Here is an 18,430-nt window from a genome sequence, read left to right on the forward strand (position 1 = left end):
AAAACAAAACAAAACAAAAAGAAGAAAGAAGAAGAAGGAGGAGGAGGAGGAGGAGACTGCCAGGCTCAGCAACCAGCCTGAGGCAAGGCTGCTGAAGCACTGAAATGACAAGCTGCCGAAGGAACCTCAGGAGTGGTTCTTGGGTGAGTTTCTCTCAATGGTGACATTATCACAAACTGAGCTCAGCAATGTTATGTAAGATGAACCAATACATGTGTGTCTTTAACAAAGAATAGCAAGGCAGAGCAAACCAAACCAAGGCTCAGCGTTTGTCTCTCACTGTCTGTGGGGTCATGTTTATACTCCTTCATCACAGGTCCTTTCACGTGTCTGTTATAGCAAAACATCCTTTTGCCTGTGTCTGTTTCAGGAAAACATTCCTTCATGTGTTTGCTTTAGCAAGACACCTTTTCACCTGTGTGTCTCAGCAAAGCATCATTTGGTACAACAAACCCTCCAACGAACCAGAAGTTTCCACTTCAAAAATGTGTATCAGAGGACACAGAAGGCAGTGAGACAGCTGTTTGATGCTATGATTGACACATGTCATTCACTTGTCCAAATCCTAGAATGTACCAACATCAGAAGTGAATCACAGAGATGGAGAGATGTCTCAGTGGAACTGGCTGCTCTGGTAGAAGAGCAAGTTTGGATCCCAACATTAACGTAGTGGTTCACAACTGTCTGTAACTCCAGCTCCAGGGTATCTAATGCCCTCTTCTGGACTCCTTGGGTACTGCAAATGCATTGCACATAGACATGTACATGTAGGAAGAACACATATACACATAAAATTAATAAACATATTAAGTGAATCATAAACTATATTTAGAATGATAATGGTGTGTTAACATAGATTTATTAATTGTAACAAATATACTACTTGAGTGGAACTTTAAAAAAAAACTCCTAAGAGTGGTTTTTAGGGCTGGTGAGATGGCTGCTCTTCCAGAGGTCATGAGTTCAAATCCCAGCAACCACGTGGTGGCTCACAACCATCTGTAATGGGATCTGATGCCCTCTTATGGGGTGTCTGAAGACAGCTACAGTATACTTACATATAATACATACATACATACATACATACATACATACCTTCGGGCCGGTGTGAGCAGGGCCGGAGCGGGCAGGAGAAGGGAAGGGGGGAAAAGAGTGTTTTTTAAATATCATTTTTATTTCTTCTGGAAATTTTCCTATATAGATACAATGAAATCTGATCATATACACCCACCATTTTCTTTTCCTACTCCCCAATACTTCCCTAACTCATTCCCGTCTCAACTTTATGTCTAATTAGTGTTATCCATATATGTGTGGCTGTAGGTCCATCCTCTGGGATGTGGGAAACCCACCAGTGGCTACACCCTCCTCCAGCAGTTCCTCAATAAGGTGTGGGGCCTGCAGAGCACCTCCCCATCCACGCAAGAATTCTGGCTGGCTTGAGCTTGTGCAGTTCAGGAGTGCAGTACCCCAGTCATGTCCAGAGCACAGCTCAATCCCCCTCTCCTGCTCTTATGTTCTTTCTACTTCCTTTTCTGGAATGTTCTCTGAGCCTTGGGAGACAATGGGATGGCTCTGAGGAGGTGTGGCACTGGGCATGGACTTCGAGATTTCATAGCCTCATGCCATTTGCGGTTTGGTCTCTCCACTTTCTGCTTAGGGTCCAGATGTGCACTCTCAGCATCCTGCTCTAACCCACCATTCCCATCTGCTGCCATGCCTCCCTGCCATGATGGGTTTGAACAAATCCCTCCGGAACCATAAACGTGAATAAACCCCTCCTTCTATAAGTTGCCTTGCCTGTGGTGTTTTATTACAGCAAAAGAAAACTAATTTATATAATAAGCAATTCAATGAAGTAAAATATTAATAATAATAATAATAACTGAAGAGAAAGGTTAGCAGGTAAGAATACTGGCTGCTCCTCCAGAAGACCTGGCATCTCACAGCTGTCTGTAACTCCAGTTTCAGAGGATGCACATCCTCTTCTGGTCTCCACAGGATCCTGTATCCATGTGGTGTGCACAGACACATACACACACGCGCGCACAGGCATGCACACTCAGGCACACACACATACATACAAAAATAAATATTTATAGTAGTTCTAATGATTTTAATAGAATGTAAAATATTGGGGGTTGGAGATGGCTCAGTGGCGAAGAGCACCTGTTGTCTTCGATCTCAGCACCTACATGGCAGATCACAACCTTCCAAAGTTCCAGTTACAGCAGCTCCCACACCCTCCTCTGACCTCCTCAGGCACTGTATGCATATGGTGCACAAACTGATGCAAAATGCTAAAATGCCTAAAAAAGATTATTTTACCACCGGATGTGGTAGCACACACCTTTAATTCCAGCACTCCAGAGACAGAGGCAGGTGGATCTTTGTGAGTTCCAAGCCAGCCTGATCTGCAGAGAAAGGTCCAGGACAGACAGAGCTACAGAGTGAGACCTTGTCTTGAAAAATAAAAAATAAAAAATAAAAAGTCTTAATATAAAAAGATATTAAACTTTATACATACACTTTAAGAGAAAAATGTTTTCTAGGCATGAAGAAAGGATAAAAAAGACTTCGGGATGTGAGAGGATACAAACTTTACTTAGCACATATAATTTTATTGGAAGATGATTCAGATTATGACACACTAAAGTACAGTTGTCAACCAGGAAAAAGGAAGTCAAAGATAGGCCAGCAAAGAAGTCATTGTTACAGTTTTATGACAAACCAGGAGCAGGTGAGTGAGCAGGTTTGTTTGTAAAATGACAATCTTTTTTCAACTTATACGATTAAAAGGGCAGAATGCTCGATCCATTTGATAAGTATATGTGCAATGGAGTAGAGAAAAATAGAATAATATACATAGAAACATCAATACTTTCATCTAGGAATGGGGATGAGAGACATTGACCACACATAAGGGAAGAACATGAAGACCAACACACTTAACCAACTGCAGTAACTGGCAGATCTCATAAGGTGAGCCATGAATCAGGCAGGGCTGTAGAAGATGAGGTGATTTCAGCCACAAGCTCACACTCTAAAACACAGGCAGCTGAGGCTGCCCTAACTAGAGTAAGGTTCAGGATCTTTATGCCCTGAAACATGCAGCAAAATCCAGCGAGGAAACTCTCATTGCCTAAGGCAATTCAAGGGAGTGGAACTGAATGAGGGAATGTTTTGGTTCTGCAAAGGAATGTGCATAGAACAGGACAGACAGTAGAGATACACTGTGCCAGTCACATCAAATAAAAGACACATATAAAAGCTGTTGAAGATTTACCATCTAAATTTTTAAATAAAGCTGCCATATAATCCTGCAATCCTGCTTGTGGGTACATATGCAGAAATATCACTATATTAATAGAGAGATATCTGCAACTCATGTTTACTGTAACAATATTCACAATATCTAAGACATGGAAACAACCTAAATTTCCATGGATAACAAAATGTGATGTGGGGTGTGTGTGTATGAGTGTGTGAGTATGTGTGTGAGTATGTGTGTGAGTTTGTGTGAGAGTTTGTGTGAATGTGCATGTGTGTTTGTTAGTGTGTGAGTATGTGTGTGTTTGTCAGTGTGTGAGTGTGTGTGCATCATCATTTTTAGCAACATGCCTGAGGCTGAAGGGCACACGGGGAGTGAAATAAGCAGGCACAGAAAGACAGTACTGCATGAATCCACATGTGGAATCTTAGAAACAAAAAGTCAAAGAGCTAGGCTGTTTAACAGTGGTTCCCAAGGCAGATGGTGGAGAACAGAGGGAGGACAGATAGAAGGAGAGATGTCAGTCAAAGGTTGTAAAATTCGAAAATCCAAAAAAAAAAAAAGGTTGTAAAATTTTGGCTGTATTAACAGAGTAATTTCTAGAATCTACTATGCATTGTGCTGTCTATTATTAACAGCACTGCATGCTTGAAAATTACAAGAGCATATTTCAAATGTTCTCACAACATACAAATCTATTGGTAATAATTGATACAAGCATGTGAGGTGATGGGTAGCATCTCTTAATGTTCATTAACTCAGTTGACTCGACTATTAACTCTCCCCCCTAAGTGAAATAGTCCATGATAATCAGAAAGCTCAAAGTCATCTGCAGTAATTCTTAGCTCACAGTAGTGATTAAATCTCAACAGCTTAATTCAGTAAAAAATAGCTATGTCATTCAAAAGCCTTAGGCTGTGGAGTTTGTAACTTCCCACACACCGTCACCACAGTGAAGATATCACATTTGTGCAGCAGGAGACAATGTAGACCTGCTACACACCTTATACCACCATTGGCTGCTTCTAGTCACCTGACCCAACTTAAGAGCAGAGGAGCCTGTGATTCTTGCAGATATTTATACAATATTGATGGGCACCACTGTTCAAAAACACAGATTGATGTTTGTTTGTTTGCTTGAGACAGGATCTCGATGTAGACCAAACTGGCCTTGAACTCACAGAGATTCTCCTGCATCTACCCCCTAAGTGCTGGAATTAACAGTATGGTCACACCCAACTTCACAGTGATATTTTCTTCAAGACTAACTGCTCAAAACTGACAGTTGTTTCTAGTTACCCATATACTGTTCTCCAAATTAAGACTTAGTTCTTTCTCTTAGCAAACTTGTTTATAGATGTTGTATTTGCTACTTATTACATGATCAATTAAAAATTATACTGTCCAATGAATTGTGTGTAATAAATAGTTGTTTCTATACAACCGTCAGTGCCCGACCCTAAGAATTCCCCAGCAGCAGTGTGACAGTGCTAGAGTGTAAGAATGTACCCTCTCCTCTCTGTATCAACCTCAGGGTCTCCCTAAACTCTGATTACTCCCAGGCCTGATTCCTTCCTTTGCAAGACCAAAAGCAATGTTCTCTTTACAGGAACTGCCGGCTCCATGGAAAATCCAGCACAAGTTGTTCTCATTTTCCCCAAAAGTAAAGTAGGTCCTTTGGTCAATTTGAAAAGAACAAAGCACCCAGTGTCTTGTAATATAAGCAACAATGATCACTGGGGACAATGGGAAAACTTATAACTGTGGTCAGGGGCTAGAGAGGCCCTCACAAGACAACAGCACTAGGTGCTCTGGAAGGGAGCCTGAGTAAGCTTTTAAGGACCCGCATAACAGCTCACAACCTTCTGCAACTACAAATCCTGGGAATCCCTCTGGTGGTCTCTGTGGATAATGTGTGAGAGCATGCGTGCCCGTGTGCATGTGTTTATACATCTCTTGTTCTGGAAAAACTCACACTATGACCTTGGGGAACTGTCTTCGTTAGGGTTTTGCTGCTGTGAACAGACACCATGACCAAGGCAACTCTTACAAGGACAACATTTAATTGGGGCTGGCTTACAGGTTCAGAGGTTCAGTCCATTATCATCAAGGTGGGAGCATGGCAGCATCCAGGCAGGCATGATGCAGGAGCAGTTGAGAGTTCTACATCTTCATCTGAAGGCTGCTAGCAGAAGACTGACCTCCAGGCAGCTAGTATGAGGGTCTTAAAGCCCACACCCACAGTGACACACCTACTCCAACAGGGCCACACCTTCTAATAGTGCCATTCCCTGGAGTGAGCATATACAAACTATAACAGGAAAAGAACCCTAAGTGCAGTTCATACACCCCATAATGTCCCTGACTGACAACTTGCATGTAACTTGGATCACAGAAGATAAAAGGGGCTACTTCTCCATTGTGACCATGTCCACCCATGGAAACACTGTTAACATCTTTTTAGACAAAGTATTTGAGTAAAGGCCTGTTCCTCAGAGGCGTAGTCTCCATGATCTGAGGAACAGGGACACCTGTGTTAATGAAAGGAAAATCTGTGGATGCACTCCAGCCCTCAGGGCTAAAACCACATCAAAGAACACACCATGTGGTGACTTCCCTAGGGACAGGTAGAGAATGGCACTAAGATCCAGAGGTCTCCATGAAAGATTCCAGCATGCAGCTTAGACAGACAACACAAGATCAGCGGGTTCCACAAGAGGAGGGGGTTTATTCAGGGTGGAGGATGGGGAGAGAAACGGGAGGAATGGCGGAGAGAGAGGAGGGAGAGAGAGGGGTGGAAGAAGGAGAGAGGCCGGCCATGACCACATGGAGAGAGAGGAAGGGAAGAGGGGAGAGGCAAGGGGACAGAGGAAACCTGTAGGCAAGAGATCAAGGGAGCAAGAGAGAGGGGAAGGGCCAAGCAGCCCCTTTTATAATGGGCACAGCTACCTGGCTGTTGCCAGGTAACTGTGGGGAGGAGCATACCTGGCTGTTGCCAGGTAACTGTGGTGGTGGAGTTTAGACAGAATACTAACATTCCCCCATTTTGGTTTAATTAAAAAAGAAAATTAGAAAGAGGTGACAGCGAAGCAGGAAGCAGGAATAGGGTCGTTGTGATATCTGGCTACTTCCTGCTGGCATTGGGGGCGATGTGTCTCTAGAGGGAACCTAGAAGAATGGGTATGAGAGATGTTTGTCCGGTTCTGCTGTCCAGGGTCTATGTAGCGAGCCATATGAGGATAGGTCAGAAGGAACAGGTCCAGTAGAAGCAGCTGTGTGTGTGACAGGAGATGGAGCATCTAGAGGTTGCTTCTCTGGAGCTGTTCTGGATGTGCCTGGACTTGACAAGATGTAGTGATTAAGATTAAGTACATTTGGGAGAAAAAAAAATTTCTAAGATGTATATTTGAAACCCAGAGGGATCCCACCCTTTGTAATAGATAGTAAGTGGGAACTTTAGGCAGGTGTACTTATCTGGATGTCGTCTATTTGGTACATGAGAGGTAGATCTGAGTGGGTTTCCTGTAGCTTATAAGTTTGCAAAACAGATAACAGCATGAGTTAACAACACAAGCAGTCTTTAAGATGAACCTTTATTGGATCATATAGTGGAATGTTTTATTAGAGTTAGGCAAGTTTATAGGAACTTAGATAATATTAGGACAGTGGGATAGTAAGAAAAGGAAATATGAAGCATTTAATTGATGGCAACCTGTTGGGAGCCGACTCTTAGCTGAAAGCGGCTATCATCTTTACAGCCATCTCACGCCATATACCCTGACAAGAGACTTGTTTTCAACAGCCTGTAACAGCTGAGCACACTCTGATAAACATCGTGTTTTGCTGTTTAGTGCCACCAGCAGCTAGACACACATGGTCTCTACACTGCTAGTTAGGTGCACATGGTCTCCATGCTGCTAGGAGCATGACGTAGTGCCTTCAGCTGAGCTTGTCCATGAGGGAAAGGCACGTGGTAAAGGGTATAAATACCCAGGATTTCCTTTCAATAAACGAGACTTGATCAGATGTCTTGTCTCCATTTTTCTCATCTCTCACCCCTTCATCCGTGCCCTCTCTCTCTCTCTCTCTCTCTCTCTCTCTCTCTCTCTCTCTCTCTCTCTCTCTCTCGCTAGGCCCTGACCCGTGGACCAGAGCAGCAGAACGGGCTGTTACAGCAACTGAGTTTAGGTAATGAGGTAAGAGATAACATCTGTGAAAGTTTAGCTGTCAATGTAGTCAGAAGTCTGACTGAGAAAGAGTAAACAATAACCTACCAGTTATATATTACTTTAAAAAATGACAGAGTCCACTAGCCAACAGTTCCCATGGTCTCCAAAGTCTCTTGGGTGAAGTCAGTTTGGTTTCCAAGTGCAGATGCAGGGTTTTTTCTCTGTGGAATGGATACGCGTGACATGAGAAATGACTTACCTTGGTTTGACTTAGCTAAGTCATTTGACTCAGAGTATCCAGTTTAGCCCACTGCGTTTGTTCGCATACAATCCAGGCTGTATCTTCTAGGTGTCTGGCATCCAAGTCTTCTGAAATCATCTTGGATTAACTGTTATAAGCTTTAGGAATTCTGTTGGCCATGAGCTTAAAAATATTATTAGCAGACTTCTGACAAGATTGAGAGCCATAAGGATTGCTTGTAACTGAATAGAATTTAATAGCAGTAGGAAAAATCTATTAAGACAGAGCCTTTCCTATCTTAAGTAACTTTGGCGGGTTGTGTAGGTAGAGAAAAGCACATTTTTTTTTGTATTAGCAAAGAAACATTTGGCTAGGACCAGAATAAGAAAGCTGGCAACAGTGGCATACGATCATATGTCTGGCAAGTTGGGCCTGTGAGCCACAGGCGGTGTGGGTCAGGTCTGTGGGTGGCAGCAACAGGACAGGACTTCCTACTAGCAGCAGAAGTCACTGCCCAGTGCCTCTGGCGGCTGTGGTGGGCAAGGAAAAGCAAGTGTGTCCCTTATCACAGCAATGTTCATGTTAGTTATTTTTGTGGCAGAAGGCACCGCTAGCACTCACTTTACAGGTCCCAGGCAGAGAGGAAGAGAGAGAGAGCCTCCCTTGCATGGTTGGGCAGCCAAGCCTTTTGCATGGGTGGTTGTGCATGTGGGGAAGCAAGTCTCAGAGAGGTCCCTGGCAGAATGTAAGGAGAAGACCCAGAGCAGAGGTAAGAACCACAGAGGGTAGGGAGCAAGCCGGGTGTTGAACCTGCTGCTTTTCAGGCAAGGTGCTGGAACTAAATGGGTCCAGTCAGCCTGCAAATGATGAGGAGGATGGGGGGAAAGGAGCAAGCAGGGTCCCGGACCTGCTTTCCAGGCAACCGACAGAACTAAGTGGGTCCAGGTGGCCACAGATGGCAGAGGAGGAGGGGAAGAAGCACACAAAAGGCTGACCCGTGGAAGAGATACGCTGAAGACTAGGGTCAGAGTCGGTGCTCCTGAGGCAAAGAGAACAGTCTGTCCAGGCCTGGCCTGGGGTACTCATCGACGAGAAACTGTCTCAAGAGGAGAGGGGAAGTGTCCCATCCAAGGGGAGCAATCTTAGAACGAGGTTCAGGGAAGAACAGGGTTCGCTCTGAGCTCAAGAAATCTTTCTTGGGACCATGTGGACAGTTACCCTGGTCAGTGAGGGATGGGGAAGCTTACCAGTTCTAGGCTAGGCTAGTGAGCACTGATCTGATGCAAACCTGCAGACGTCCACTAGAGTCAAGGCAATTCCCCCAGTTTGGTTTAATTAAAAAAGAAAGATTAGAAAGAGGTGTAGGGTTGAGCAGGTTTCATGGCTAAGAGAACCTGGGGTGGGGAACAGGTAGAACACATGGAATGGGGTGATTTTGGCACGCAGCTTTGACGGACAACACCAGACCAGCTGGTTCCATGAGGGGAGGGGGTTTATTCAGGGTGGAGGGTGGGGAGAGAAATGGGAGGAATGGCAGAGAGAGAGGAGGGAGAGAGAGAAGTGGAAGAGGAATAGAGGCCGGCCATGACCACGTGGAGAGAGGGGGAAGGGAAGAGGGGTGAGTCAAGGGGACAGAGGGAACCTGCAGGCAAGAGATCAAGGGAACAAGAGAGAGAGAGAGGAGGGGCCAAGCAGCCCCTTTTATAGTGTGCAGGCCTACCTGGCTGTTGCCAGGTAACTGTGGGGAGGAGCATACCTGGCTGTTGCCAGATAACTGTGGAGGTGGAGTTTAAACAGAATACTAACACTCCATGTTCACAGGTGACAGGGGCAGCATCCCCTAAGAATTCCAGCTCAGCGATGACAACATGTGCCTGTGTGAGGATGGTGCACACATGAGCTGGAGCCTCCAGTGAGGGGACCAGAGCCACACTGGCTGTGCCACTTCTGCTGGTCTCACATTAGTTACATTACTCACTGCTCTGCCAAAAAACCTGACAGGAGCTATAGGAGTCAGGGGTTACTCTGGCTTAAGGAGGCACAGCTTGTGACAGGGAAGGTCTGTGGCAGGATGGGAGGTCACCATCAGGAAGCAGAGAGACAAATATCCAAGCCCCTCTTGCTTTTCCTTTGTTTTTTCCCATCTAGGACCTCAGGCCATTTAGGGTACATTTTCCCACCTCAATTGAATCTAGAAAGCCTTCACATACGCATAGAGATGTATCTCCAAACTGACCATCAACATACACCCAGGGGCTCCATGGGGCTGATGTAACTATGCCCATGCCAAGGCTCTAAAATTCATTTCCCTAGTAACAGGGATGACCACAGGGGCAGCTGTTTGTATACTTGTGTACATGATATTTTTCAGCATTGTATCTGTTATCCAAGTTTGGCCAACAAAGATTTCCCAAAAATTGTTAAAACATTGGTAGACATAGAACAGTGTCAGAAATACACATAGCGATAAGATTTGAGGTAACAGGAGAGATACAAAAAACAGATGCAAAAGAAACGTTATAGAGGAGAGAAAAATGACAGAGGAGTAGACAGAGGAAAACGCAAAGAAAAGGCTCAGGGCAGAGAATCAGACAAAGATGGGGCAAGCACAGCACAGGGTGTTTGCACACACAGGAGATGCAGTGGAGGGAGACAGGGCAGATGGAGGGACAGCTGAGGGAGGTGACTGTCCCATCAGTTATGTGTCTAGTCGCTTCTGAAATCAATCCCAACTTCTTTACAACATCAACAAAAGATTAAATTGGGGTTTTAATATTTGCCACCACAAAAAGTGCTTTTGTTTGAAAGACTGTAATCTTTGAAAAGTCTAGGTGAGCCTCAGTCAGTCACTGTACCTCACAGGACACACGGGATACACTGTGGAGAGGTCACAGCATCCGTCCCCAACAGTTCTGCCATGTTTACTTTCCCTGTCCTCACCAGCCTGAAGGAGGCTGGGGTGAGAACAGTGGACTGAACAGCAAATGTCCTGACCATAAGGATGCCACAGCTAGCACCAGCCTCCTCTGCCCGCCCTTACATGGAGCCCAGGGTGTTCCTGGTGGCTTTTGTAGTAAAAACCACTACTTCCCCACAGTTTAACCTGGTTACTTAGTCCCACATGACCCCACCCACCCCATTCAGTTACAGAGATTCAGGATACAAATAAATCATAGAATGTTTAATTATGAAAAAGAGGTGATGGTTTCAGCACATCTCTTCAGCAGCCTGTGTGGCACAGTAGAGACAGAAAGCCTGGAGTGTTACAGTAAATGGATGGTGTCTCTGGAATCAGCCCAGGGCAGAGCTGCCAACAAAGACTTGGAGACTCCGAGATCACAAGAGCTGGGTACACTGGCATTATGCTAGACTCTGAATCCAAGAGCGGCAGGCTGATACAGATGGGAATTTGGAGCAGGGACCTGCAGGCCTTACAGTGTGAGACAGTCAACTCACACAAGACACTCTGAGTCACTGTAGGAGCCCTGTGGGAGAGAGAGGAATCAGTCACTGGAGTGCCCTGGAGACGCCTGACTGTTCTGAATCTCAATCTAACTCTTTAGACACAGACAACTGGTGTCCCGGCCATGCCACCTCCTCTCCATTGCCTGTGCAAAGGAGAAAGCAGCTAAGGGGGGAAAGGGACACAGAGCGTCACAGGACACAAACGAGTGGGAGGGGAAGAGAAGCCACGACCCTCCCAGGGAATCTTTGTGTAAGTTGGAGAGATCCATCTCCTCTGCAGGACCATCAGCCTCTTCCTGACACTGTCACTGGCCACAGTCACAGTCTCCATGTAGGGCACAGAGCAGGCAACATCTTGGTGTCTACACCCATGGCTCAGGGTCCACTCAAGACACCACTCAAGTGATAGGGGCAAAGTCCTGCTGGGGATGAAGTCCCGGAGCTTCCGATGGACACTGGCTGTGACATCAACTGTGACCCTCTCAACCCCACAGCACAGACAGACTGTGAACCAGGACTGTGCCAGACACAGCTGCCTCACATCTTCCCTCCCACCCTCACCCCTGCACCACCCTTCCCTCACACCCTCACCCATGCACCACCCTTCCCTCACACCCTCACCCCTGCACCGCCCTTCCCTCACACCCTCACCCCTGCACCATCCTTCCCTCACACCCTCACCCCTGCACCACCCTTCCCTCACATCCTCACCCCTGCACGGCCCTTCCCTTACACCCTCAGCCCTGCACCATCCCTCAGACATGAGCTGAAATATTACCTGCTGGAGGAGGCCCCTGAGGTCCTGCAAAAGAAGTCACAGAGAAAGGTGTTGTTATGAACACAGGGACTTTCTCATGCAGCCTGAGGGGTGATGGATCCTCGGCTGGAGCTGTTCTCTCCCTGTCGGTATTCACTAAGACCCTGAGCAGCCTCACAAATGGATGAAACTGCCACAGGAGGGAAAGCAAGACCTATGCTTTCTCATTGGTGGAAGCCTCTGGGAAGGAGTCAGTGAGAGTGGTGGACAGTGATGGAGATTACAGAATGAGCTTCACCATGGGTCTGTGGCCATCACACAACCAGCAAAACAAGATCCCAGTGTCTCCCCTCAGTACCCTCTTACCCACAGCCCCGCTCCATCCTGCAGCCCAGCTCCTTCCCGCAGCCCAGCCCACCACCCCCAGGTCTCCAGGGCTCCTCACCTTTCTGATTCCTGTGATACACAAAAAGGCCAAGCCCAAGGAAGATCACCCCGAGCATGCAGCCTCCGATGCCACTCAGCATCTTGCTCTGGGCAGACTCAGACTGTGCCCCTGGGGAGCAGAGCCCAGTATCAGCTTTTGTCCCCACAGGGCACAGCAGCCCTGACTGAGAGCCCACAGCCCAGCCTGAGCCACAGGAGGTGAGGGAGCTGGCAGCACCCTGTTCTGTGTTCTGTTCCAGGGCCAGGAAGGGCCAGGAGCTCTGAGCACAGTGGTGGGGGAGGGGATATGTGGGTGTTTGCACCCCATAGACTTATCTATAATCTTGAGCTAAAATACCCAGTCTCTACCTATCACTGTCAATTGCTCCGGATATTAGAGATGAGTTCCAGGGGCTTCAGTGTATGTGGTGATCTCCAGAACAGCTGTCTGGGAAGACAGTTAGGTCAGGGCTCTCCAGATGTCCTGACTGTGAGGTGAGAGATATGGTTCCCTGTGGTTCTTGCTCAGTAGTGGAAGCAGACCATGTAGGACAACTGATAGGGTGGGTGACATCAGAGGGATGAAGTAATAAAAGCTAAAATTCTGTGTCTTGTGGGGCCCCCAGTGTAAGAAAATAGTTTTCCTTACGCCACTCCACAGTGATGGGGCTCTGCAGGCTGGGGTGCTCCACATGGCAGGTGTAGACCTCTCCCCGCTGAGGGGTCATCTCCAGCATGACCAGGATCTGGAAGGTCCAGTCCCCATTCCTAATAAGCTGTGTGGACACGACCCCCACAGTCTCTTCCTGGCCATTCCGGAACCAGCGCACTTTGATCTGGGCTGGGTAGAAATCTGTCACTGAGCAGACCAGCAAGTTGTGGTGGTTGAGGGCCTCTGTCCTTGACAGGGAGATGGCGACATTGGGCTGCTCTAGAGTGACAGGAAAGATGGTGAGTGAGATGGGGGCCACGTGGAAACTCCTCTCAGGGAAGAGGCAGGGTGGGGATGAGTGCCTGGGTTCTAACAGTGAATGGAAATCAACTCCACAAATAAAATTTAACTCACTAGGAAAATAAGTCAGTGTGGCCATGTTCCTATATAATGTGAAATGTAGTAAGACAAAAGGAGCTGGGGACAGTGATGCACTCAGGAGGTAGAGCCAGCAGGATCTCTTCTACTGGAAGCCCAGCCTGGCCTATAGAGCAAGTTCTAGGACAGCCAGGACTTCACACAAAAACCCTCTTTGTAAATTCTCTGTGCATTTTTTAAATTTATGTGTAAATAATTTTATTTATGCAAACATATAAAAATGAACGGGTTTTATAAAGCAAACAACAAAAAGACAAAAGAAAAATGGCTTCTGATTTCAAGTTAATTTTTGGGGAAAAAAATTGCAAAAGTAACTCCAGTGCGACAACCTTCCTTCATCTCCTCAGACTGTGGTGCACAGTGGGATGACTTTGATACATCATGGCCACTATGTCAGAAGCCGTCTACCCGGGTGCTGTTAACCCTTCAGTGAGGAAAACAGCATACACACATAACGTGTTTCATGAACTGAGAACACGCTGTGTTCTCTCATTTTCTCCTCTCCCTGCCCCAGTTTTCTTTCCTCAGTCACGTGCATCTCAGTCACGTGTGTTGATTCCTGGCGGCCATCACTGCTCCCTTGCTGTGAGGAATCAGTTGCCAACAGTTGAGTAACAAGGACACCCGGAAAGGAAAGCGTTAGCAACCTTTCCAGTTAACCGCTGGTCCTGATGTAGGATATGAAATCTGAACAAGACGCTATAACTGGCATCATGTGTGAGAGGCTCGCGCAGTGTCAGGAGTAGAGACAGAAATGAGTCCCTCAGATTTTGTATCAAACTTTTAGTGTGACCCAAGTCAACACAGTCTACCTCAGAGAAGGAGGAAAATGGCAGTGCTGCCTTCAGGTCAGCGCCAGTCAGCGAACAGCCCTCACGGGACAACCTCCGCCTCCAAGGGACAGCGGAGTCAGGGGAACAGACAAATGGAGGGAGTGACCACAGTAACCGAGGGACCGCTTCCTTCGAGAACGGGACGCTCCCCCGCTCGCCCTCGTCCCTCGTCCCTGCTCAGCTTCCCGGCCTCGGCGCCGACAGGTGACTGAGGTCACAGCAGAGCCAGGGGTCAGAGGGCAAAGGGCAAAGGTGAGACAGGAGGGAGACTCAAGGAGGCGCTGGGTGGTGCGGGGCAGAGGGAGGAGGCAGGGCCGCTCCTCACGCGGGACTCTGGCTCCGTGTCCCCTCACAACCCCGAGGGACCCTACGCGCTCACCGAGCCGCCGCAGTCCATTGTAGGACTCCGGCCCCTCATAGTTGTATCTGCACACCGTGTCCAGCTCGGCCCGCGTCCGCTCCAGGTACTGCTTGTTGTAGTCCTCGGCTATGTCCCGTCCCAGCTCGGTCACCGCGATGTGCTCGCCCACGTCGCTGTCGAAGCGCATGAACTCCTCCTGGTTGTAGATGTGTCTGGTCACGAGCCGTATGCGCTGCGTCCCGTTGGTGTAGTAGCACTGGAACTTGAACTGGATCACGAAATCCCCTGCGGACGGACGCGGTCAGCGCGGGGACAGCGGGGACCACGGAGACCACGGCGCCCCGCGGCCCCGCCCCGCGCCGGCGCTTCCCGCGTGGGGCGACCGCTCTCTGGGGCCGCCGGGCCTCGGGGCCTCGGGACGGACAGTCGCTGTGCCGCCCTCACCGCACTTAGACGACGGAACTCGGCCTGCGCGGACCCGCTTCTCCGGAGCCCCGGGGGAGTTCCACCCGGGTAAGGAAGAGCAAGGGAGGGAGCCGACTGGCAGAGCTCGTCCTCATAAGAATATACCCCACACAGCATTAATTCTACTTGGTACGTTTGAAAAAAAAATTGAGGGAACATCAAAAGTTGGGGGGTGGGGGAATGGGTCTGGATGGAGTTGGAAAAGGGGCTGACTATGACCAAAATTGTACGAAATTCTCAGCGAGCTAATAAAACTAGGATGGAAAGAAAAACAGAACATTATGCTGTTGCTGCGACCCCAACCCCACCCCATGAGATTCTCTCCTGTGTGCAAAAGGCCCTGACCACCCCGCCCCTAGGGGGCGCTCGTTCTCAGGAGAGCCTGGTTGCAAAACAGACAACTGGGAATCCAGGCAACCTCTGGAAACTGCCTGCTTATGCGGTCACTCAGGGCATCTTAAGTGTAACTGCAAGACTGAAGCCACCTCTGTGCACCGGCTTAGGGGACTGGGGCTTTCTATAAGTTACTCTCCGGTCTCCAAACTAGGACACACACATACACCGGGTATGTATCACATATTTCCTTTCTAGGCCTAGTGTTTTCTTGGAAATTCAATTTATGAACCCCGTTTCTGAGTCCACGGTTCCACTTGACCAAAAAATTTAGACTCCTTGGCTGCTGGATTCTCTCAGAGTTAGACGCCTAGAGTTGACTCTCTAAAACCTCCACTCCACATCAGGAATTTTCCTCAAATGCCAAGACCACAGAGCATCACTGGCCTGCTTCCTCAATTCAGAATTTGACATTTCCTCCAGACAAGGTCCTAGGATCTTGGAGGGGGTGGGGCTGATATTGTAAACCCTGCTGTCTCCTCACCCACAACCCCGTGCCAAGTCTTATCTCTGGTGGTCGATTTAAACTATGCCTCCTCCTACTTTTCTATGCCAGGCTCACCCTGTGCAGCGGGCACCATCCTAACTTCTATATTAGAACACAGAAATGACAATGGAGTCTCAGTCTCTCTTCAGAGAAAGGAATCGATGGTAAAAGACTGCTCTAAAGTCAGGATTTTGCCACCCCCTCCCCACAAACACACACACATATCCCAGGACCCCAGGGTCCCTCAGAACCAGTTCCCCCCAGCATGCTGGCTCTGGAGAGCCCTGCCCTCACTTACTTGGGGAGTCTCTGCCCTCAGTTCCTGGGCAGCTCAGCACCATCAGCGCCACCACAGCTGCTGAGAAGAGGAGGCTGGGGGTCTGCAGAGCCATCTCTAAGACAGGGACTGGCAGTCACCAGGACTCACACCTGCTGTGTCCCCTTCAGAAAGCAAAGTTCTGGAGCCTAGAGTCATCTGAAACCCCAGAGGTTGGGGTTGGTCCCAAGTGAGGAACCAATCAGCACGGGAGCTAAAGCCTGTCATCTGTCTCTGGGCAGACTTTGTTTACAAAGGCTCTCTCTGTGGGGCATGCTGTTTCTTCATGGAGCCCCGCTGGATGGACATTTGAGGTGACTGCTCCTCTCGGTTACAGAGTAAACCTTTCCAAACTGCAGACTGTCTGTGTTTGGGGTTTAAAGAACCAAGGAGAAAAGTGAGTCAAGTATAGACAACTTTGGGATAATTATTTCAAGTCTACTGTTCTTACACTTGAGGTTGTAGTGGGAGAAATGAGTGTGACATGCATTATAGGACAAGCTCACATGAGAGAGCAGTGTGGTGTGGTTAACAGTGAGAAGCATGAGCTGTTGTGTGTGGGAAACAGCAGGTTAATGTATGTGCCAGTCCTGCTGGCTCATGTACCTTCCCCACGCAGGAGTCCACTGCGTTCATGATATTCCAATGAAAACACAGAAGTTACTCAACCCGACTTTCCTCTTCTGCTGTTCATATCCTCCACAGCCATGATGTCAGCGAAGGAAAACTCCATAACCTTAGGGCTTCCAGATACAGCTGCCTGGAATCTCAAGGACAAAAGGTGAACAGTGTAAAGCAGCAGCTTCAGGAAGGGACGGCCACAGGCTTGTCACACTGCACTATGGCAGCCCGAACAACAGAGTCATCAACATGTGCTTCCAACACATTTCTCCTCAGAGCACACACTCCTGAGTCTAATTACCCATCAGCTGGAGCAGTGTCTGCAAAACGCCAATGTCTAAACAATAAGTCTCTTTTCCTCGAACTACGATACTATCTCTATCATTTTAGCTCCTAGTTAAACAGGGGTCGGGATCTGAGAGCAGACTTGACCAGGGAAGAGAGAAAGGGGTGGAGGGCTCTGATGGCACAGGTGAACTGCAGCATTCCAGGGTCCACACTGGGTCCCTGGTGTAGAGAACCAGAGAGGGACAGCCATGGATTCCCAGCAGCAGCTGTGCTCAGGAGAGACACAGATCTCCTCAGCCTACACAGGGAGCATAAAGGAGAAACATCAGCTCAGATGGGGTCAGGTTAGAGACAAACATGGCCATTCAGGGACCATGGCGGTGGATGTTCTCAGTGTCCTCAGCCCCCACCTCAGACCTCCACACAATAATCTGCAGCCTCTGCCTCTTCTACACCTTCCCTAAGATGAAAACTCCTAGGTTTTGTCTTGGGACTATGAAGGAAAGCCTATGCCATACAGGGGGTTTCCAGCTCTCCTAGGCCTCTTCACACAGGCTTTTCACCTAGCAACAGAAGCATCATCAGGAATCCTTTTTCTGATTGGGTAATATCACATTAGACCACCAGTGCCTTGGGCTTCTGCCAGCTCCTTCTCCCAGCCCAGCCTTCTCTAAAGTCCTCAGCAGGGTTCATGTCCCTCCTGTCTCACACAAGACTGCCACTCACTTCTGCCCTGGCTTGAAAGAAAGGGAATCCCAAAACCTCATCCCATGGTGACTTCTCTGACTCACACTGTGGTCCTGTGTGGGGACAGGCCCCTTAGACTGAGGGCAGTGTGGACCCATCTGGCTGCAGAAGACAAACTGCCATTTATACTGGCCGAAGTTTTACACAGGACATCTTCAGGTCACAGATGTAGGATCAAAGAGTTGTGGACTCCTTCCAGGAAACTCAAGAAGAAACCCTCTCCTCAGCCAGTATCCCTTTGAAATCAGTGCTTGGTCAGTGGGGCCAAGTGTAAGATTAGTAATCGACTCGTCACCAAAATGGACACCCGGGACTCTATTGTGTCCACTTCAGGGATCAAGTGCACCATCAGGACCCCACGGCTCCTAACGACACTATTAATATAATGCTAAGAATGACGTTGAATTTTCCTTTAATAAAATATATCAGGCAACTACCCTGAAGTTTTCCTTAGTCTATTTGAAGTTATTTAGGTATTTCCACTATTCAATTCTTGAGCA

General features: G+C 48.0%; 1 protein-coding gene across 1 annotated transcript; it reads right to left on the reverse strand.

Annotated features, from left to right (window-relative positions):
• Window positions 1–10,841: 10,841 nt before the first annotated feature.
• On the reverse strand, window positions 10,842–16,420 carry LOC114638136 (rano class II histocompatibility antigen, B-1 beta chain-like). The gene is made up of 6 exons (XM_028786516.1): window positions 16,257–16,420; window positions 14,632–14,898; window positions 12,979–13,260; window positions 12,349–12,459; window positions 11,925–11,948; window positions 10,842–11,166 (listed from the first exon to the last, which is right to left on the reverse strand). Exons 1-6 carry the CDS (start codon window positions 16,348–16,350, stop codon window positions 11,153–11,155), a joined length of 792 nt encoding a protein of 263 aa, XP_028642349.1. The 5' UTR covers window positions 16,351–16,420; the 3' UTR covers window positions 10,842–11,152.
• Window positions 16,421–18,430: the final 2,010 nt, after the last annotated feature.

This window comes from Grammomys surdaster, unplaced genomic scaffold (genome assembly GCF_004785775.1).
Source record: "Grammomys surdaster isolate TR1022 unplaced genomic scaffold, NIH_TR_1.0 125504, whole genome shotgun sequence".
Classification (NCBI taxonomy): Eukaryota; Metazoa; Chordata; class Mammalia; order Rodentia; family Muridae; genus Grammomys; species Grammomys surdaster.

Coding starts and splice junctions, on each gene's coding strand:
- LOC114638136 (XM_028786516.1), bottom strand. CDS start 16,350: ATGGCTCTGCAGACCCCCAGCCTCCTCTTCTCAGCAGCTGTGGTGGCG. Junction 12,460..12,978: donor CCCCATCACTGTGGAGTGGC/GTAAGGAAAACT, acceptor TCTGCTCCCCAG/GGGCACAGTCTGAGTCTGCC. Junction 11,949..12,348: donor GTATCACAGGAATCAGAAAG/GTGAGGAGCCCT, acceptor CTTCTTTTGCAG/GACCTCAGGGGCCTCCTCCA.